Source organism: Coturnix japonica, chromosome 2, assembly GCF_054131305.1.
Source record: "Coturnix japonica strain WE chromosome 2, WE-NBRP24, whole genome shotgun sequence".
NCBI classification, from domain to species: Eukaryota; Metazoa; Chordata; class Aves; order Galliformes; family Phasianidae; genus Coturnix; species Coturnix japonica.
The window spans coordinates 126796520-126811882 of NC_140664.1; the positions used below are offsets into that span (position 1 = coordinate 126796520).

At 38.5% G+C, this 15363-nt stretch overlaps 1 protein-coding gene across 5 annotated transcripts in view; it reads right to left on the minus strand.

Moving 5' to 3' along the window:
- Window positions 1–423: 423 nt before the first annotated feature.
- NRP1 (neuropilin 1) overlaps window positions 424–15363 on the minus strand; it is a 108203-nt gene continuing 93263 nt past the window's right edge. For 2 of the 5 annotated variants that reach the window (XM_015853139.3, XM_015853137.3), the window contains exons 14-18: window positions 10904–11041; window positions 7661–7932; window positions 7108–7201; window positions 5313–5369; window positions 424–4061 (exon numbers count right to left, since the gene is read on the minus strand). In XM_015853139.3, the coding sequence (XP_015708625.1) occupies window positions 3775–4061; window positions 5313–5369; window positions 7108–7201; window positions 7661–7932; window positions 10904–11041 (848 nt within the window). In that variant the 3' untranslated portion in view covers window positions 424–3774. Of the gene's footprint in view, window positions 4062–5312; window positions 5370–5453; window positions 5513–7107; window positions 7202–7660; window positions 7936–10903; window positions 11042–15363 lie in introns of those variants that run through there. The other 3 variants (XM_015853138.3, XM_015853136.3, XM_085538877.1) reach the window with 2 other exon arrangements.

A 15363-nucleotide genomic window follows, 5' to 3' on the forward strand; every position in this document is an offset into this window, starting at 1 on the left:
CCAGGAACAGTAAAGAAGATGAAGTAAACCACATGTCTGTGAGCACTCAACCTAATGACACAGCGACAGTACATGCATTATTACTGTGCGCAAATAAAGGAAGGGTTTGACAAACTTTAATTAGCAGAGTGCTCAGCACTAAAAACATGGTGTTAAAACCATTCTTAACAATGAGCTTTCCTACCAAGGTGTCTGTCTGCCCACTGTGTATACGGATAATTGAGGCAACTGGATCAGACAAGAAGGTTAAGTTTAGGAAGCTCCTAAAGCTAGCAAGATATGCCCTAACTTTTATTCTAACCAACTGCCTTGAAACAAATTTAACCATGATTAAAATGTTGTGCTTGATGCAGGATTCTAAAGAAAAACAGACATTTAATAAAACAAGTGCATTTGGTATAATAAAATACATCAGGTAAGGGATATTTTATGAAAATGTTTAATTCAACTGTTTCTTTGGAATGTAGTAGTCATAGTTTGGAAATTTAAGTTACAGTTCAGTTCTATGTGATTCTTCTTATGCTACTCAGTGTCTGAGAATACAAATGTCATTTAAAGTTAAGGCTTCGCTGTTAATTTTGAAACAACAATTTACAAGTGTCATATTGTCATAGAAAATAAAAATTTCTGTAAAAAAAATTTGCACAAAGTTTTATGATGGTACAAAACATGAAGCAATAATATACCAGTAAAATGAAATCATTTTACTACAGAAGATTTTTATAGTTTTTCAATAAAGAAAAAAATATGTTATTTTACACTTTAAAAATTATGAAACAATCTAAAACAATATAAACTGAACATTTTGTAACACTGCCTTTACAAATTAATAACTTTATAAACATATATTTTTTTTAAATATATTTATCAGTGCAAGATACTTTTCAATGTAAAGTTGCAGTATCATTTTTCCTTTTTTGAAGGGCAACTTTCATTCTATTACCTTCAGAGAAATCAAATCTTCAGTGCTAGATCCTCATTATCATAGTAAAGTCTGAAGACTACAAAGGAGATACCATTCTTTTTTATGTTTACCATTCTCAGTACGTTAAAAGAATAAAGAAAAAACAGCACACAAACAACCATCAGCTTTACTGTTCAAACAGACCAAGACCAAGAGCTGGTCCAGAATCCACTGAAATCCATGGGAATATTTCCAAACTTTTGGGCCTGGGCTCCCCTGTGGGACTTTCTCTTCAAGGCAATATACAAATGTAACTCTCAGTCATGCTAGTGGATGTGTTTTGAGATGAGGAGGGCAGATTCTAACACAACCGAATTGCATGGTGGTGTCCTGAAAATAATTTAGAGCAATCCTTTTTTTCTTTGGGTTGATTAACTAGCTGCTGCAATATTGTGATGGTCAGCTTACACTACTGGATGTAAATGAAACTTCTGCCTCTGCCCAAGTGAGCCTGCCACTCGGGCCATTTCATGGTCTAACTTTTGGGCTTAACTTTTAAGTCAAGTGCTCTGCCTCATCTTCTGGATGGCCTGAGGCCCAGAGCCTGGAGAGGTAGCTCTTCCTCTTTAGCTAAAGGTGTGATGACCTGAAGTGTGTGTTTCAATAGTCACTATAGTCTCTGCTTTCAGGAGTCCTTTGAAGTAGAAACCATACTCCTCACTTTTCTACTGAGTCTTCGTCTACAGTATTTTCAGCTACATAACTCATATTTTTTTTACCTTCAGCCTCCCTCCCTCTTTTTCAATTTCTAAATCAGTGGATTTATTGTTTTGTGATTAGTACTGGTTACATGACATGCTTTAAAACATTTAGCTGATAAACAAGGGTGGATTTTGTTGCAATTCAGGGTTGGATTATCCCTTTCACAGTCCTAATCCTGAGCAGGATATTTCACTGCTTACCTACAAAACTACTTTCGGAAAAGACTAATTCTGAAAATCACAGACCCTTCCCTGGCTCTACAGAGCAAATCCAGTGAGGAAGAACAGGAGTTCAGCTCTTTCCGGAATGGTCCTTTCTCCAGGTCTGCATGGGTTGAAACACTTCAGCTCTAACTGGGCTGCATCCTAATCACTGCAGACAGCTCCTCTGAGCACAGCATCACTTTATTTCTTTTTACCTTGTCAGACCAGCTGTATCAACTGCTGGATATTATTTTTTCAACCCACTTGTCCTGAAATATTAAATACTGCCATGTAATTGTTGAGTACGTTGTCCTGACAGTTTAAATTAGCCTTGCTCACCAAATCTATCATTATCTGCACTTTTGGTCAAACAGAGACCTCATGGTAGGAAATGCCAATGGGATATTACAGAACAGCAAGGACATCTCCCACATACACTGTGGGATTTTATTCTGCCCTCTGAACTCGTGTGAAAGCCCAATTAGCATTGATTTGCATGAAAATGAAGGTTTACTGAGAGAAAAGAACTCTGGTTTAGGTAGGGACAGGAGGAGGAAAGTTTCTCATTTTAAAGGCAATCTTTTCAGCCGGGAATTCATTTCCCTAGTGTAATTAACAGGCATGTCATTTAGGATAAAATACATTTCATGACTTCAGGAAAAAAGATACTGTCACTTTATGCCGTTAAGAAGAAACCCAAAGTTTGACTTTGGAGGGTAAAGTTAAGAATTTTCCCTTACTTTTTAACACAAACTCTAATAAAATCTTTTGCCATTACCAGCAAGTTAAAGCTGCAGTTTTCTTTCCTTGGCAATGGCAAATGTTTATGCAGTCTACTCAGAGAGAGAAAGAGAGAGAGCAAGAAGAGAAAGGTAGAGAGACTTTACATTTGAAAATACATTCTATATGAAAGAACAATAAAAGGGGATATTGCAGCTTTATACAAAAGGGTCAAGAGATGTGAAGGTGAAATATAGAAAGCTGAACCATTGAGCCAGGTGGTCAAATTTGATTAACCCTTGCCTTGCCGAGGCTACTCTCTTACACTAAAATATACTTTTTTCGGTAAGCCATCAGAATATGATTAAAGACAAGGGCATAATTGGAGAGAAGCAGAGCTGTAGTCAATGTTAACACAATGAGAAGCAGTACAAACAAAAAGGCACTTGAGAGGACATACACTAGCCAGTGCCAAGGACTTTTTTGTTTAGATTTTAGGCAGTATACTTGGTTACCAGTTGTGTCTGATGATGGCACATACTCTTTTATGGAGTCACAAGCACAAAATTTAGTACAACACTGAAAAACATCAATAAAATTTGACTGTATTGCTTTGTAAACAGAGCTGACACACTATATTGGTACTGATGCAGCAGTACTTTCAAAAACATCCTAACCCTTCTTTGCCTATGCACAACACGAGCAATTATACACAAATACAGGTGCAGGAGTCCACTAAATTGCTGTTACTCCAATAATTTCCGGGCACTGAGCTACAGACAGCATGTCCATCCAAAGGACCCCACTGAATACATTTTGTGACAGCATCTTGGATTTTGCACAGTAAAAAGAAAATTACCCATTAACGGAAAACAAAAGAGAGGGAGAGAAAGAAAGACAAAATGACCTAGAAGTCAATCATACTTGGTCTCAACACCAGCATTTGATTATTTCAAATAAAACCAACAGAAAAAAGCAGACTGTACATGATTCAGATTGTTAACACAGATTGTTGTCCATGTTTATCGGTTACACACTCGTTGAAGCTCCTGAGAAAAGCTTGGCTCAGTGTCATCAATGCACTTTTCAGCCTGTACAGTAAAAGATGATCAACAGTTCCCCAGCACGACCGAGCTATGTCCTTCCATCCCGATTCTCTGAAACTTCTCAAGTTGCTTTATACCTTCATGCTTCCGAGTAAGAATTCTGTGTGTTTAGTTTATCTTTCTTCAGTTTTACACCATCGACCAGCTCAAAATTGTAATTCTCCAGTGCAGACAAGTTCCTCTCTGACATCCCATTGTGCCAACAGGCACAGTATAGGACAACTCCACAAATGGCTCCTAAAAGCACCCCAAGTGCACTCATGGCTATGATGGTAATAAGGATTGGGTCTAGCGTCTTCAGGACGTTGCCTGGTTTCCTGGAGATGTCATCGTAGTCCTCATCTGTATGGTATGAAGGAGTAAACCCTGAAATAGAGTAAGAGTTGCAAAATGTTCAGAATTGATTCCAGTTAGAGCTTAGTTTGAAGAGAAGGTAATCTGGAGAAAGGATATCAAGCTTTTGGCATAAACTGCTATGTAATTTGAAAACCTGGCTTCTTAGAAGTAGTCATAAGTAACTGAAAATTATAATGGGGCTCAAATAGCTGCTGAATTCTTCATACAGCTCTCCAATAATCAATTCTGTTGCATGGTAGCAGAAGTCCGATTCTGCCTTGACATATGTGGGAGTCTTGGGAATGAATAACCAGACCTTTTGGTTATATTTTCCTTATCTGAAGTATTTAGCTCCAAAATGTTAATTAAATATTTCATAGCTCAGTGTGAATGTTTACAGTCTTAGACATCAATCAGGAATCTTTAGCCAGTTTGAGTCTGTCTCTGCTTCACTGGCTTCGTGGAATGGACGTGGAAATGGGGATAGTGACAGTTAACTGACACAGGAGAGCACTCTGCCTCCTAATGTAAAATATTCACTGGATATCACAAAGTTTTCCCTAAACTCAATTTATTAAGGAGACATGCTAAGCTTATGAAACTTGCTAATTGTTGCAAGCAAAGCAAAGGAGTATTTCTGTATGAACTCCACTTTCACTAAACCCAGTGACAATCTTGTTGACTGTAGCCAAAAAGAAAAAAAAAGAAGCTCTTTGCTTGAAAAATGCGAATGTATTTCACTATGAGAACAATATGACAATTATGATCCATTTAATGATCCATTTACAGCTATCATCATTGAAAACGATAATGCTTTGGTAGACTGGTTATAAAACGACATTTTCTGCAAGGTCTGAGAAATTATTAGCCTGAAGAGTTTTGAGCCTAATTACCTAGACACTGCATGAGACATAAAATACGGTGATAGCTTTTTCTTCATCTGTGGGTATGCCTTCTGGATAAAAAATATTAGAGATCTTTAGTTTGTGTGTGCATAAATATGTATACAATGTAACAAACATACATAAAATTTGAATTTTTAAAATCTTTATATAGGACAGAAAATCCACAAGATTGTAAGGCAAAGAAGAATAAAACTATGAAATCCTTAGTATAAATGAAAACCTTCTATGTTTCTGCTCTAGATAAACAACAACAAAAAAACCTTAGTGCCATATGCAATTAAGATAACCAATTCATAAATAAGGAAATAGAATACACAAATTCACATGAAAAGACACATTGTAATTCATTTCCTTGTAACAATAGCATAATTTTTACCTGTTTGGTTACTTTCTGGATCTTCTTCATCTATTCTGTTCTCCAGATCAGTTGATTCTAATGAAGCAAAGAGAATTGACATTGATTATTAGGGTTACAAACACTGATTGACTATCATGCTGACAATAATGGTATAGCAGATTTTTCTGTGTCAGAGCATCATTATGCCAGCTTGACATAACTGTTCATTATGACGGGCTCTGAAAATTAATGGAGAAAAAAGAAAGATTTAAAAACTTCTCTCCACCCAATCTTGGCACAGTTTTAGAGTTATCAGCAGGGGTTTTCCATGCCTACAAAAGAGAAATCAGTGTGATAAATTAGCATCTCATTCATTGTATTTACAATTTTGGAGCCCAATTCCACAACACTTCATCAGTGAAGGCACAGTTAATCACAAGAACTGCAGTGAGACCATTTGTGTTTGGTCTGCTGAATAAGCTTTAGCTCACACAGGCTAAAATTTCTGCGCACCATTTGGTTTGTATATCTGAAAGGAGGAAATATACAAAAACCAATTGTAGTCTTAATGTTTGGGGTTGAATTTTTGTTCCTCCTTTCCTGTTGGACAGTTTACCTGGCTATCATTATTGTTATTATTTCTGTTATGATGGTTCAAATAGAAGCTCCATTTGTCTTTATTTCTTGAGATTTCAGTTTGCATATCTGAAATGAGGAGGTAGGAAATAAGTTACTTTCCTCTCTCATTTCAGTCAGATCAGCGCCATCACTGTGGTCCCAGCATCTTGCTTGGCGCTGAAGATACTGCAGGAGGATCAGGCAGTGTGCACTGACTCTCTTTCCTGGTAACGTTTACTTGTGCTGCAGGATGAATCGAGGAGATGGACTGCACAATGAAGAGACTGTTTCAGTCTTATTCAGCTATGAAATTACCATGTAGTTGGAGCCTGTCATGTTATCCTCAAATGGCTGTTAGCCACAAAGGGTGAGAACAGCCTCTATCATTGTTCTCCATTGTGCTGCCAACTCAAGTGGAGTAAGTTTACATTTCTGATGCTGAAGGTTCTCTGTTCTATTTTCTCTCTTAATCTCATACCTCAATCTCTATCATGAAGGACGGGATTTAGTTGCTTGTGTTTATCTGGAGGTTGCTGCTGCCAAATTACGTGCAGTATGCAATGCACATATGATTGGCTGTGACTGGAATAATTCCAGACTGGCCAGAAAAAAACGACTGAAACAGGGGCTCAAGATCAGCCTGGCTCAGAAGCAAAACAGACCACGATCCAGTACTACTCAGTGACACGTGTCTGGGGAACTGATAACTATGGTAAATGAGTAATAGCAAACTCTGCTGCAGGGCAGCAAAGGACAGGGCTGTGGCCACTGAACCATACTTGGGTATCCAATGTTGGTTTGATAAAATGCTTAAAAAATCCTAGGATAAGTGATCTAAAATGAGTGAAGAATTTTTAGCAATAATTAAGGTAGGGAAGAGCATTATGAAAAGCAGAAAAATACTAAGAGTACAGCAATAAAAAATATAAGGAGAGATGTGAGGATGTGAATGTGCTGTGACCTGTCAGGGGGATGCCAGCTGTGATCCTGAAGACTGCATCACTGCAGTACTGAGGCCAGCCTACCAATTAGAGTATGGACCAGATCAGGGCGTTTTCAGTGCTAAGCTTCCAATATCGTCAATAATTATGTATCCTTTTCACAAAGAAAAAAAACCAACCAAAACTAAAATCCCATAATATCAGCTATCTAAATAAATCTAAGTAAATAAAGGTACTGGATGAGATCTCTATACAACCATGCTATGCATACTTACTTTGGCAGTCCTCTTGAGATATGTGATTGTCAATATTAATATCATCCACAGCAATTCCTCCATTTCCTTTTCCAATTTCTCCCTCTATAACCACCTGGAAAAATAAGATAATTTTCACACTGTTTTCAAGTTAACACACAATTGAAGCGTTCAGGAAGTCTTAATTAGCTGTTAACACACTTCTCCAGTTGTCACGATGCCACATTACGCACACTTTGATTGTGGCCTGTCAATCAGTGCTATATGCCTTTACGAACTTATATGCACAAATGTGAATTCATATAATGTCAAAACTTCACAGAAACATTTTACATCAGTAGCAAAAGTATGGCAAGGATGCAGTTTTTTGACAACTGAGAAGTGATTTCTAATGCATTTATTTGGCCTTCTATAACAAATTGCTTGTATCACTGTCATCTGCGATAGTATGAAATATGCCACTACTATTACTGTCACAGCAACAGCAACTCATCTGTAGGTATAACACTCTTTACACAAATCCTCCAGTGACATTTTCTGCTAAGGCATATAAGGCATGACCAGCAAGGCTCACCTGGTAGTGTTTCACAGACTTGTGCAGAAGAACACGGCCCTCCTTCCAACAGTCTGCCTGGTGCCCGTTCAGGGTCAGCAGCACCTGGTCATATTCATCTGGCTTCTGGTACCTCAGCTTGATCTTCAGAGTGCCAACATGTGGGCCAGACATGTGGTACCAGAAAGTCATGCAGTGTGCTGAGTTCTGTGAGTAAATGACGGGGCTCAACAGCCGGGCAACTTTGCCTTTCTGGCTTTCGTCAGCTTGAGAGTAGATGAAGTTGCCATCTCCTGCTGTGACAAAAGGACTGCATTAGGAATAGTGACCAGATGTTGTTTTCTTTGTTCAGCTAAGAAATCTCAGCTCTGCCAGTCGTGGTCTCTTTGCATTCTGCCCCAAGTCGCACAACTGAGAGTGAAGTGTGCCCCAGAGAGAGTGTATTTCTGCTGCTCACCAAGATGCCCTGTGACAAGTGTGTGCCACATAGCACTCAGAATTTGTTTCCCTTTGCTTAGGAATGGAGGCAAGGGCATGTCTGCAGTGATGAGCACTTTGTCAGTCAGCGTGCAGCTTCTGAGGGCGGACCTCAGACAGTAGGTCCAGCTAAAGTCCCCTGGGCCTACTCCACACTAATCGTGTAAAGAGCTGCTTTTAATGTCTGTTTAGGCTGAGCTTGAGAAGGCAGGGCTAGGATGGGAAGAGCAGTGGAGAATAAAATATCTTTGAGCAGCCATGGTCAGAGATGAGGAACTGAAACCAAAGTGAGTGCATAAATTGAGCCAGAGTATTGCCACAAATGGTGCCAGAGTTAATCCCTTGATTTTGGCAATAGCATATTGGGCTCTGAATGTTTATGAGCCACTTCCCAGAAGACTAATTACAGCAGAATGGGTTTATACGTGGATTTTATATAAAAAATATGAACACTAGATACCCTTAGTTTTGAAAATCACTTGCTTAATTGGGCAGGGAAGCATGTGGGAACATGATTAGTTTGCTAACAACAAAACACTAGGTGAGATACTGACTGAAGCAAAGTGCTGGTGATCTGCTGAAATAAGCATATATTTATACCATTGCTTTAGCTAAAGAAAAGTTAAAACAAAAAAAGAGGCAAAAGATGTTTTAGAAGGGTGAAGCATTTTCAACATTGGTCTTTGATTATATATGATATTCTTGAGTTTCATCTGAAATAACACATAATTGAGATATGCTGGCTTGTGATGGTGTGGGCTTGCACCAATGAAGTTAAGGATAGTAAAAGATTAACCAGGAACAAAACAAGTGGGTTAAACTTAGTCATTGGAACCTACTAAAAGAGAAGAGTAATATTAATTTTGACATGAAATGAGAGTATTTTACTTGGATTTTTCTGTGAGCAGTCAGAATTACCCATGCCAATATACATGGGAGTATCTGATCTTTGAAAGAATGTTGTAGGGGAAGTTGATGTTAAATTGCCAAAAATTCAGAATTATTTTTTTCCCTATTTTAGTGCAGTAGCACCTTGTCCAGCTTCTACAGCAGGAGTGTTTGAATTTACTCCTGTACAGAGGACATCACAATGTAAATGCAAATCTCTCCCATCAAAGAATGGTGACAGAGAATGGTGACAGAGAACCCCAAAGGAAAGAAAAAAGGAAAGTATTCACAGCATTAGGATGGCATCTCAGTTGGAAGACCTAACTCTGGCCAGATTTAATCGTAACATGAATAATTTGAAGTGGCGTACAGAGTATCCTGCTGTCTTAAAGCAATTGCTGTTGAAGATTGCTTCTATGGAGTTTCTTCAGTTTTATATAAGTACAGCTGGGAACTGCTCACTGAAGTTTTCCCAGCATACCAGGTGCTTTGTTGAGTAACAGGCACACTGAAGTGCACGCCTGTGATGGCAGTGCCATTCAGACCACTTGTGGTCTGTGTTCACACCCACTCCCCCCCTATGGCAGATGTGGCAGATGAAGATACTGTTGGAATTGAAGGAAAAATTTGGAAAATATCGAAAGCGAGAGTAGCAAGGAGCAAAATGAGCTGCCTGGAAGACTTATGGAAGCTACAGCTAATGGAATGAGTAAGTCTTCTGCAATAGTAAGACCCGGAGGAAACAACAAAATCTCATTTGAAGAATATCATTTCTTCATCTCTTGATTGAAGACAGGTTCAGTCTCTCTATAATCCTTGGTGGCAAAGTGCAGATAGCTCTCATTTCCAGAATATTACTGTAGTGCTGGGTCAGGAACTCTGTCTTCATTGTCTTAATTAAAGCTTTACTTATGCATGCCTTTTAGATTTTGTCAGAGTCTGGCTAACGTAGCTTTTAACCTCCTTTCAATGTCAGATCCTACTGAGCCATTTCACTTTACTTTACATCAATTTTTCCACCATTACAGACTTCACTTCAGCTAACTGCATTTAGTTAATTTGATGCCATTTATTTGTACAATGCCATTTATAGTCAAAGTATTATAAGTTTTTTTTTTTTCTTTCAGAAACTACTGTACTTGTCTTAAGATTCAATTGAAAGTGTCTCAGAATTTAAAAAGTCCAATTTTGTCTAATTTCCTTGTCATTCTCATTAAGCAAAGGGGTTGCAGAAGTGGGAAAGGGTATTCATCCCTAACACATTTGATTAATCTGCACGTATGCAAGGGAGAACACTGAAGTGAGAGGCCATGCAGGTCAAACAATGCACTCCCTTCTCTGTTAGCCAGCAGCATATTTATTGCCTAATTATGCAGAGCCATGAGTTAGATACTACAAACCAAACTAATCAATTTCCCAGGGTAATAATTCTGGAAAAACTGTGCGAGCAAAGGGATGGCTGTGGTCTCCAACTCCCATTGGAAAGCAGAAGGGCATGGAAACAAGCCCTTGTGAGAAGTTTCACTCACAATGCCTTACCACAGTGAACAGTTTCTGTAATCACAAGTAGGAATAGTGTGGGGTTTGCTCATGACCATATGATTTGGTAAACGACATGCAGAATGTTTGATTATTTATCTAGATGGCAGTTATTGAAAGGACAGTCAGGAGGAGCATGGATCTTCAGTTCCTGACAATAAATGTTCTTTATTCCCCAACAAAAGAGATAATTATGGTCATTCGCATCTACACACAATGGTTCAGATTGCCTAGACTTATCTTTCCTATGATATTTATTTTAGGTATAACTCAGACTCTTCTGGCTTTGGAAGGCGTGTTGGTATTAAACAGATCAACTTATTCTCATGTAAAATGACTAAATCATGAACTCAAGATTACCTGTGTGGTCTTGAATTGGCCCAGTTTTGCTGGTCAGAATTGCCCACTTCAAATCCACCTGGTTGTCATGTTCCCATTGGCACAAAGTCTTGTGGGATCCCCAGCCAAAGCCACAGTTGAAGTTGTATAGAGGCAGTTCTGCATGAAAAGATAGAAAAGGATGTTGAAAATAAATATGATTATTAATTTCATTATTCAGATTTTGCATTTCAAAACCAAATGCATTCATTTAACCACAAAGAAAGCCATTCCCACTTGTAAGTGTGAGAAGACATAGCAGAAGTAGTCCTGTTAGGAAAAAGGAGGGCTATTTCTAGTAAACAGTGTGCTCATTTTTTGTCTCTTTATGAATCTTATTTTGTGATTATTGTTATTATTTTTTTTTGTTGGATTAATTTCCCCACATTATCTGACAACTTTGTTCTAACATATACGACTCCAAAAGAAAACTCTGGCTTGCTTATTAGATACGTTTGCTGGTTGTTAACGTGCATTTCTACTGTAACCGTACCATAACATTGTACAACAAACCATGGCAAGATTTGGATAAAAATAAGAAAACTCAGGAACACTAGTGAAATGTCATCGGCAGGAAAGGATTTCTGGTGAAATGCCAAGCTCATGGCGTCAGACAGGAACAGCACTGCAGCATCTTCCACACAAGCTGGCCCACAAGATGGCAGCATTGAAATGGACAACTTAAGACAGAAAAGGGAGAAATGTGGCTGATTGCCATATGGACTCAAAATAAGCTTCAAAACAAGCTCCATGTAAAACAAGGGAAATCTGGTATTATGGTCAGGATGAGATCATATCTTGTTTTCAGCTTCTCTTCAATTCTGCCCAAAGGTTTAATAGATTGTAGCTTATTTTACTCAATACAACTTGGAATTAGTATGGAAAGATTACACAAAGATAGACTATTCTTTATATTTCTTCTTTTGAGAAACAGTTTGAAATCTTTTCGGCTTTTGGTTTCTACCAGGTTGGTAGAACTTTTACCTCACCCTGAGCAATGCCAGCTCCCAGTAGAGTAATACCCCTCCCACAGCAGTGTGACCAAATCCTGAAGCCTTTTCTCAGGCTTGACTCATGCTTTATTAAAGGAAAAAACTTAGATTTACTTTAATGAGATGCTTTGTGCAAGTATGAACTAAGAACAAACCTTTCTCTCACCATTGTCAGGTCTAGGGGAAGAATTCTGTTCTTCTGCTGTCTTTCCCATTACCAAAACAGAAACAACAAAGAAAAAAAAACCCACAACAAAACAAACAAAACAAAACAAACAAAAAACCCAGATAAAGATCATGCAACTCCTATAATGCATCTTGTTTATAGTGGGAAAATATAGAGAAATATGGGATGCATGCTGGGATCTGCAACTGGGAACACTTTTGAGGTGGATCTCTTCAAAAGTGATGAGGCAAAGAACTCCACATAAAAAAGCAGCCCAGGGAAGACTGGAAAGACTTTTGAACTCACTTCCCAGATTTTAATAGGAGGTAAACTTAGTATATTTTATGAACTAAGAGAAAACCTCAAGTGAGTAGGTCAATACATAACAGTTTATCTGTCATTTCCTCCTTGCCTGCTGTGCCCTTGTTCAGTGAATCCTTGCTCTGAGACGTGTTTTTCACTCAACCCAAATCCAGAGGATTTCTGCATTTCAGACAGTGCCCTCTCTGCTCTTGCCCCCCCCACAATATTGTTCTGTCATCAGAGAGGTTTGAGTGCATTGCAGCTCCTATTTTTCACCTACGCCTCGGCTGTGCTGCAGCATCTCTGCAATCCCTGTGCCTTGTTCCTTTCCCTCACCTTTCATCTACCCCATTCCAACCCAACTCCCCAGCCTCCTGTTGGCCTCTGGAGGGGTCTACCTGACATTGACACAGATGTGGCATCCTAACTGGGAACAAATGAATTAAACAGATACTGCCTGTCACAGGAATTTAATGTGGAGAAAACATGTTTCCTGGCGGACCTCAACCTTTTCTAGGCAAGAGGCAGATCACGGTGAGTAATGCCTCTTTGAGCTCAAAATGTTGAAGAAGCAGAACTCATCCTGTGCACACATGGGTACAAAAAGGCAATCCATTATGTTTCTTGCTTCAGTATGTGTTTTTTTTTTTTTTCCTAGACAATGGGGCCATGATCAAAGCGGTCTTCCCTGAAAGGGGACATCTGAAAATCAAGGAGAGTTTTTTGAAAAAAAGAATAACATTGAAATGAATTAAAGGGTTTTAATTTTTTGAAAAATTTCCTTTCCTTGTCAAGGAAGCCTAGGGAGAGCTATACTGCATGGTTTTGTCATCAGAGTCATGAAACAGAACCATAAAAAAGGCCTTAGAGAACCTAAAACAAAATTAATCGTATTAATTCCAAAGGATTATATCATCTGAAGCTTGTGATAGCCTGTGTGGTATTCAGACCACAAGAAAGCAGAACAATGGTGGATAGATCACATCCATCTGAAGATGTAAGACAGCATAAATGAGCACATGGTGGAAAGAGGTTGAAAGGACTGGGATTGATTAACTCTGAATAAAAGTAAATAGCAGAAGACGCAGAAGGAGTACGGGTAAAGAACCTACAGAAGGAGAATTACAATGTTCTGTTTTCTCAGTTTCATAGCCTGAGAACTAGGCGATATACAGTGTAGTTCAGTACTGATCAAAGGGAAAGCTTCATGTGGTGCAAACAACTCCTTCTTCCCTTGAATACTGCTAAGGGTGCTTCGAATGATCAAAGAGAAATGGGCGCTGAAATTTATGAGGAAAATATCCAGAATTTAGTTGTTAATTCTAACACACACGGAGTGACAAAAGCCACCTTCTTCATGGTCTGAAGCAATCTCTGAACACTGTGACTAGAATGAGCATCGAAGCAGGGCTAAATTTCACAGCATCATCTAATAATGTATTTCTTACACTTTCATTTTAAATATATGGTCCAGGAAACTGGCAAAATGCCTAAACTTGGTACGATTTGGCCTTGACTGTTCCTTAGCTTTGCTGCTGTGTAGCACAAAAATGAACTTATTTTCCAAGGAGAAGTTAATGAGAAGCCCTTGAAACTGAGCAGGATTTGGCCTGCAACATATTCTTCATCAGCTACTTCTTGCGAGGTCCGTATTGTTTTCTCAAAAGTGATCATGTTAATATGTTCCTTAGACAATCACAGCAATGGCACTAGAAGTCAAAAGCAAGGCATTTATTTCAGAGCACTTTCATTTAATGGGCTCCTTAAACATGCCATCTATTACTGCCTATTCTTATGTCTCTTCCAGTGCTCCTCCCAGGGAGCCATTAAAAAAAACAACACTGTGAGCCAATTTATAACAGACATTTTCAGCATCAGGATAGGTTCATTAGCTGTATGGACAATGGGTCTAACCCAGCAGAAGACAGAATAGTTCAGTGCTTCTAATAAACGTCCTGAGAGGCTGAGACAGTAGCTCACAGTACACTACAGGCAATCTGTCAGTTTCTTTGTCCTTTAACTATAGCTTGGCAAATCTTAGGGAAGGAAGGAAAGAAGAGAGGAGGATGAGCAGCATTTGGTGGGCTCCCTTTGTGGTGCTGTCCTATTTCCCTGCTAAGATATTTCCCTTGCCAGCAGGTGATTGATCTTGGGGTTTGTGTACATTGAGAAGATGAAGAAAACCAGCTATTATGTAACTAAATAGCAGCAGTTCAGATGAGAATCTGAGATGGAGGTGTGACGAAATCCCATATGTCTTTTTGAAAATGTAGTGTACGTGATACTGAATTAAAACAGATTTATCCTCTCAAAGAATAACCAACAGCTGTACTTGACCACATCTTGCTCACAGCTGGAACCATTACCACACGTGAACAAGAAAGTCATTTGAAAATCTAGTTGAGTGAGTTTCTTGCAAGTCCATTAATCTTATGTGGCCCAATGACTTTGACATATTTTTATAACTATTCCAACAAGAGGCAAGAAGGAGCATGATGGCATTAAAAATGCTATGAAAATTACCTATAGGAAGCTCTTGCCAAAGGGAAAATCAACACTAAAAAGGGAAATTGCAAACACTTCAAAGTAGTACATTGAGTCTGATTCTTATTTGCATTTCACCTTTTTATACTATTTATATTGGCAGCTTAGAATTACCTCTAATGATAGTAAATTATAATTTAAGTGCTTTAATATCCCTTTACATCCTTTATCAGTGCAAAGTTGTCCTGCCATAAAAGAGATTCAGACTTATTCTACCTTTAAATGATTTCTCAGTATAGCTTTTAACCTCAAGATTTCTTATATTTTTCCAAAATAGCTACTATATGTGTGAAAAACAGGATACGTTACTTCTTGAACAATCTGCTTTACAAAGGACTGAGCTTACACTCCAAGAGCACATTATGTAAATGAACAGCTTGCTCTGTATGTAAATAGCTAAGAGTCAAGAGTTTCCAATAGTTCTTTGGAATTGAAAG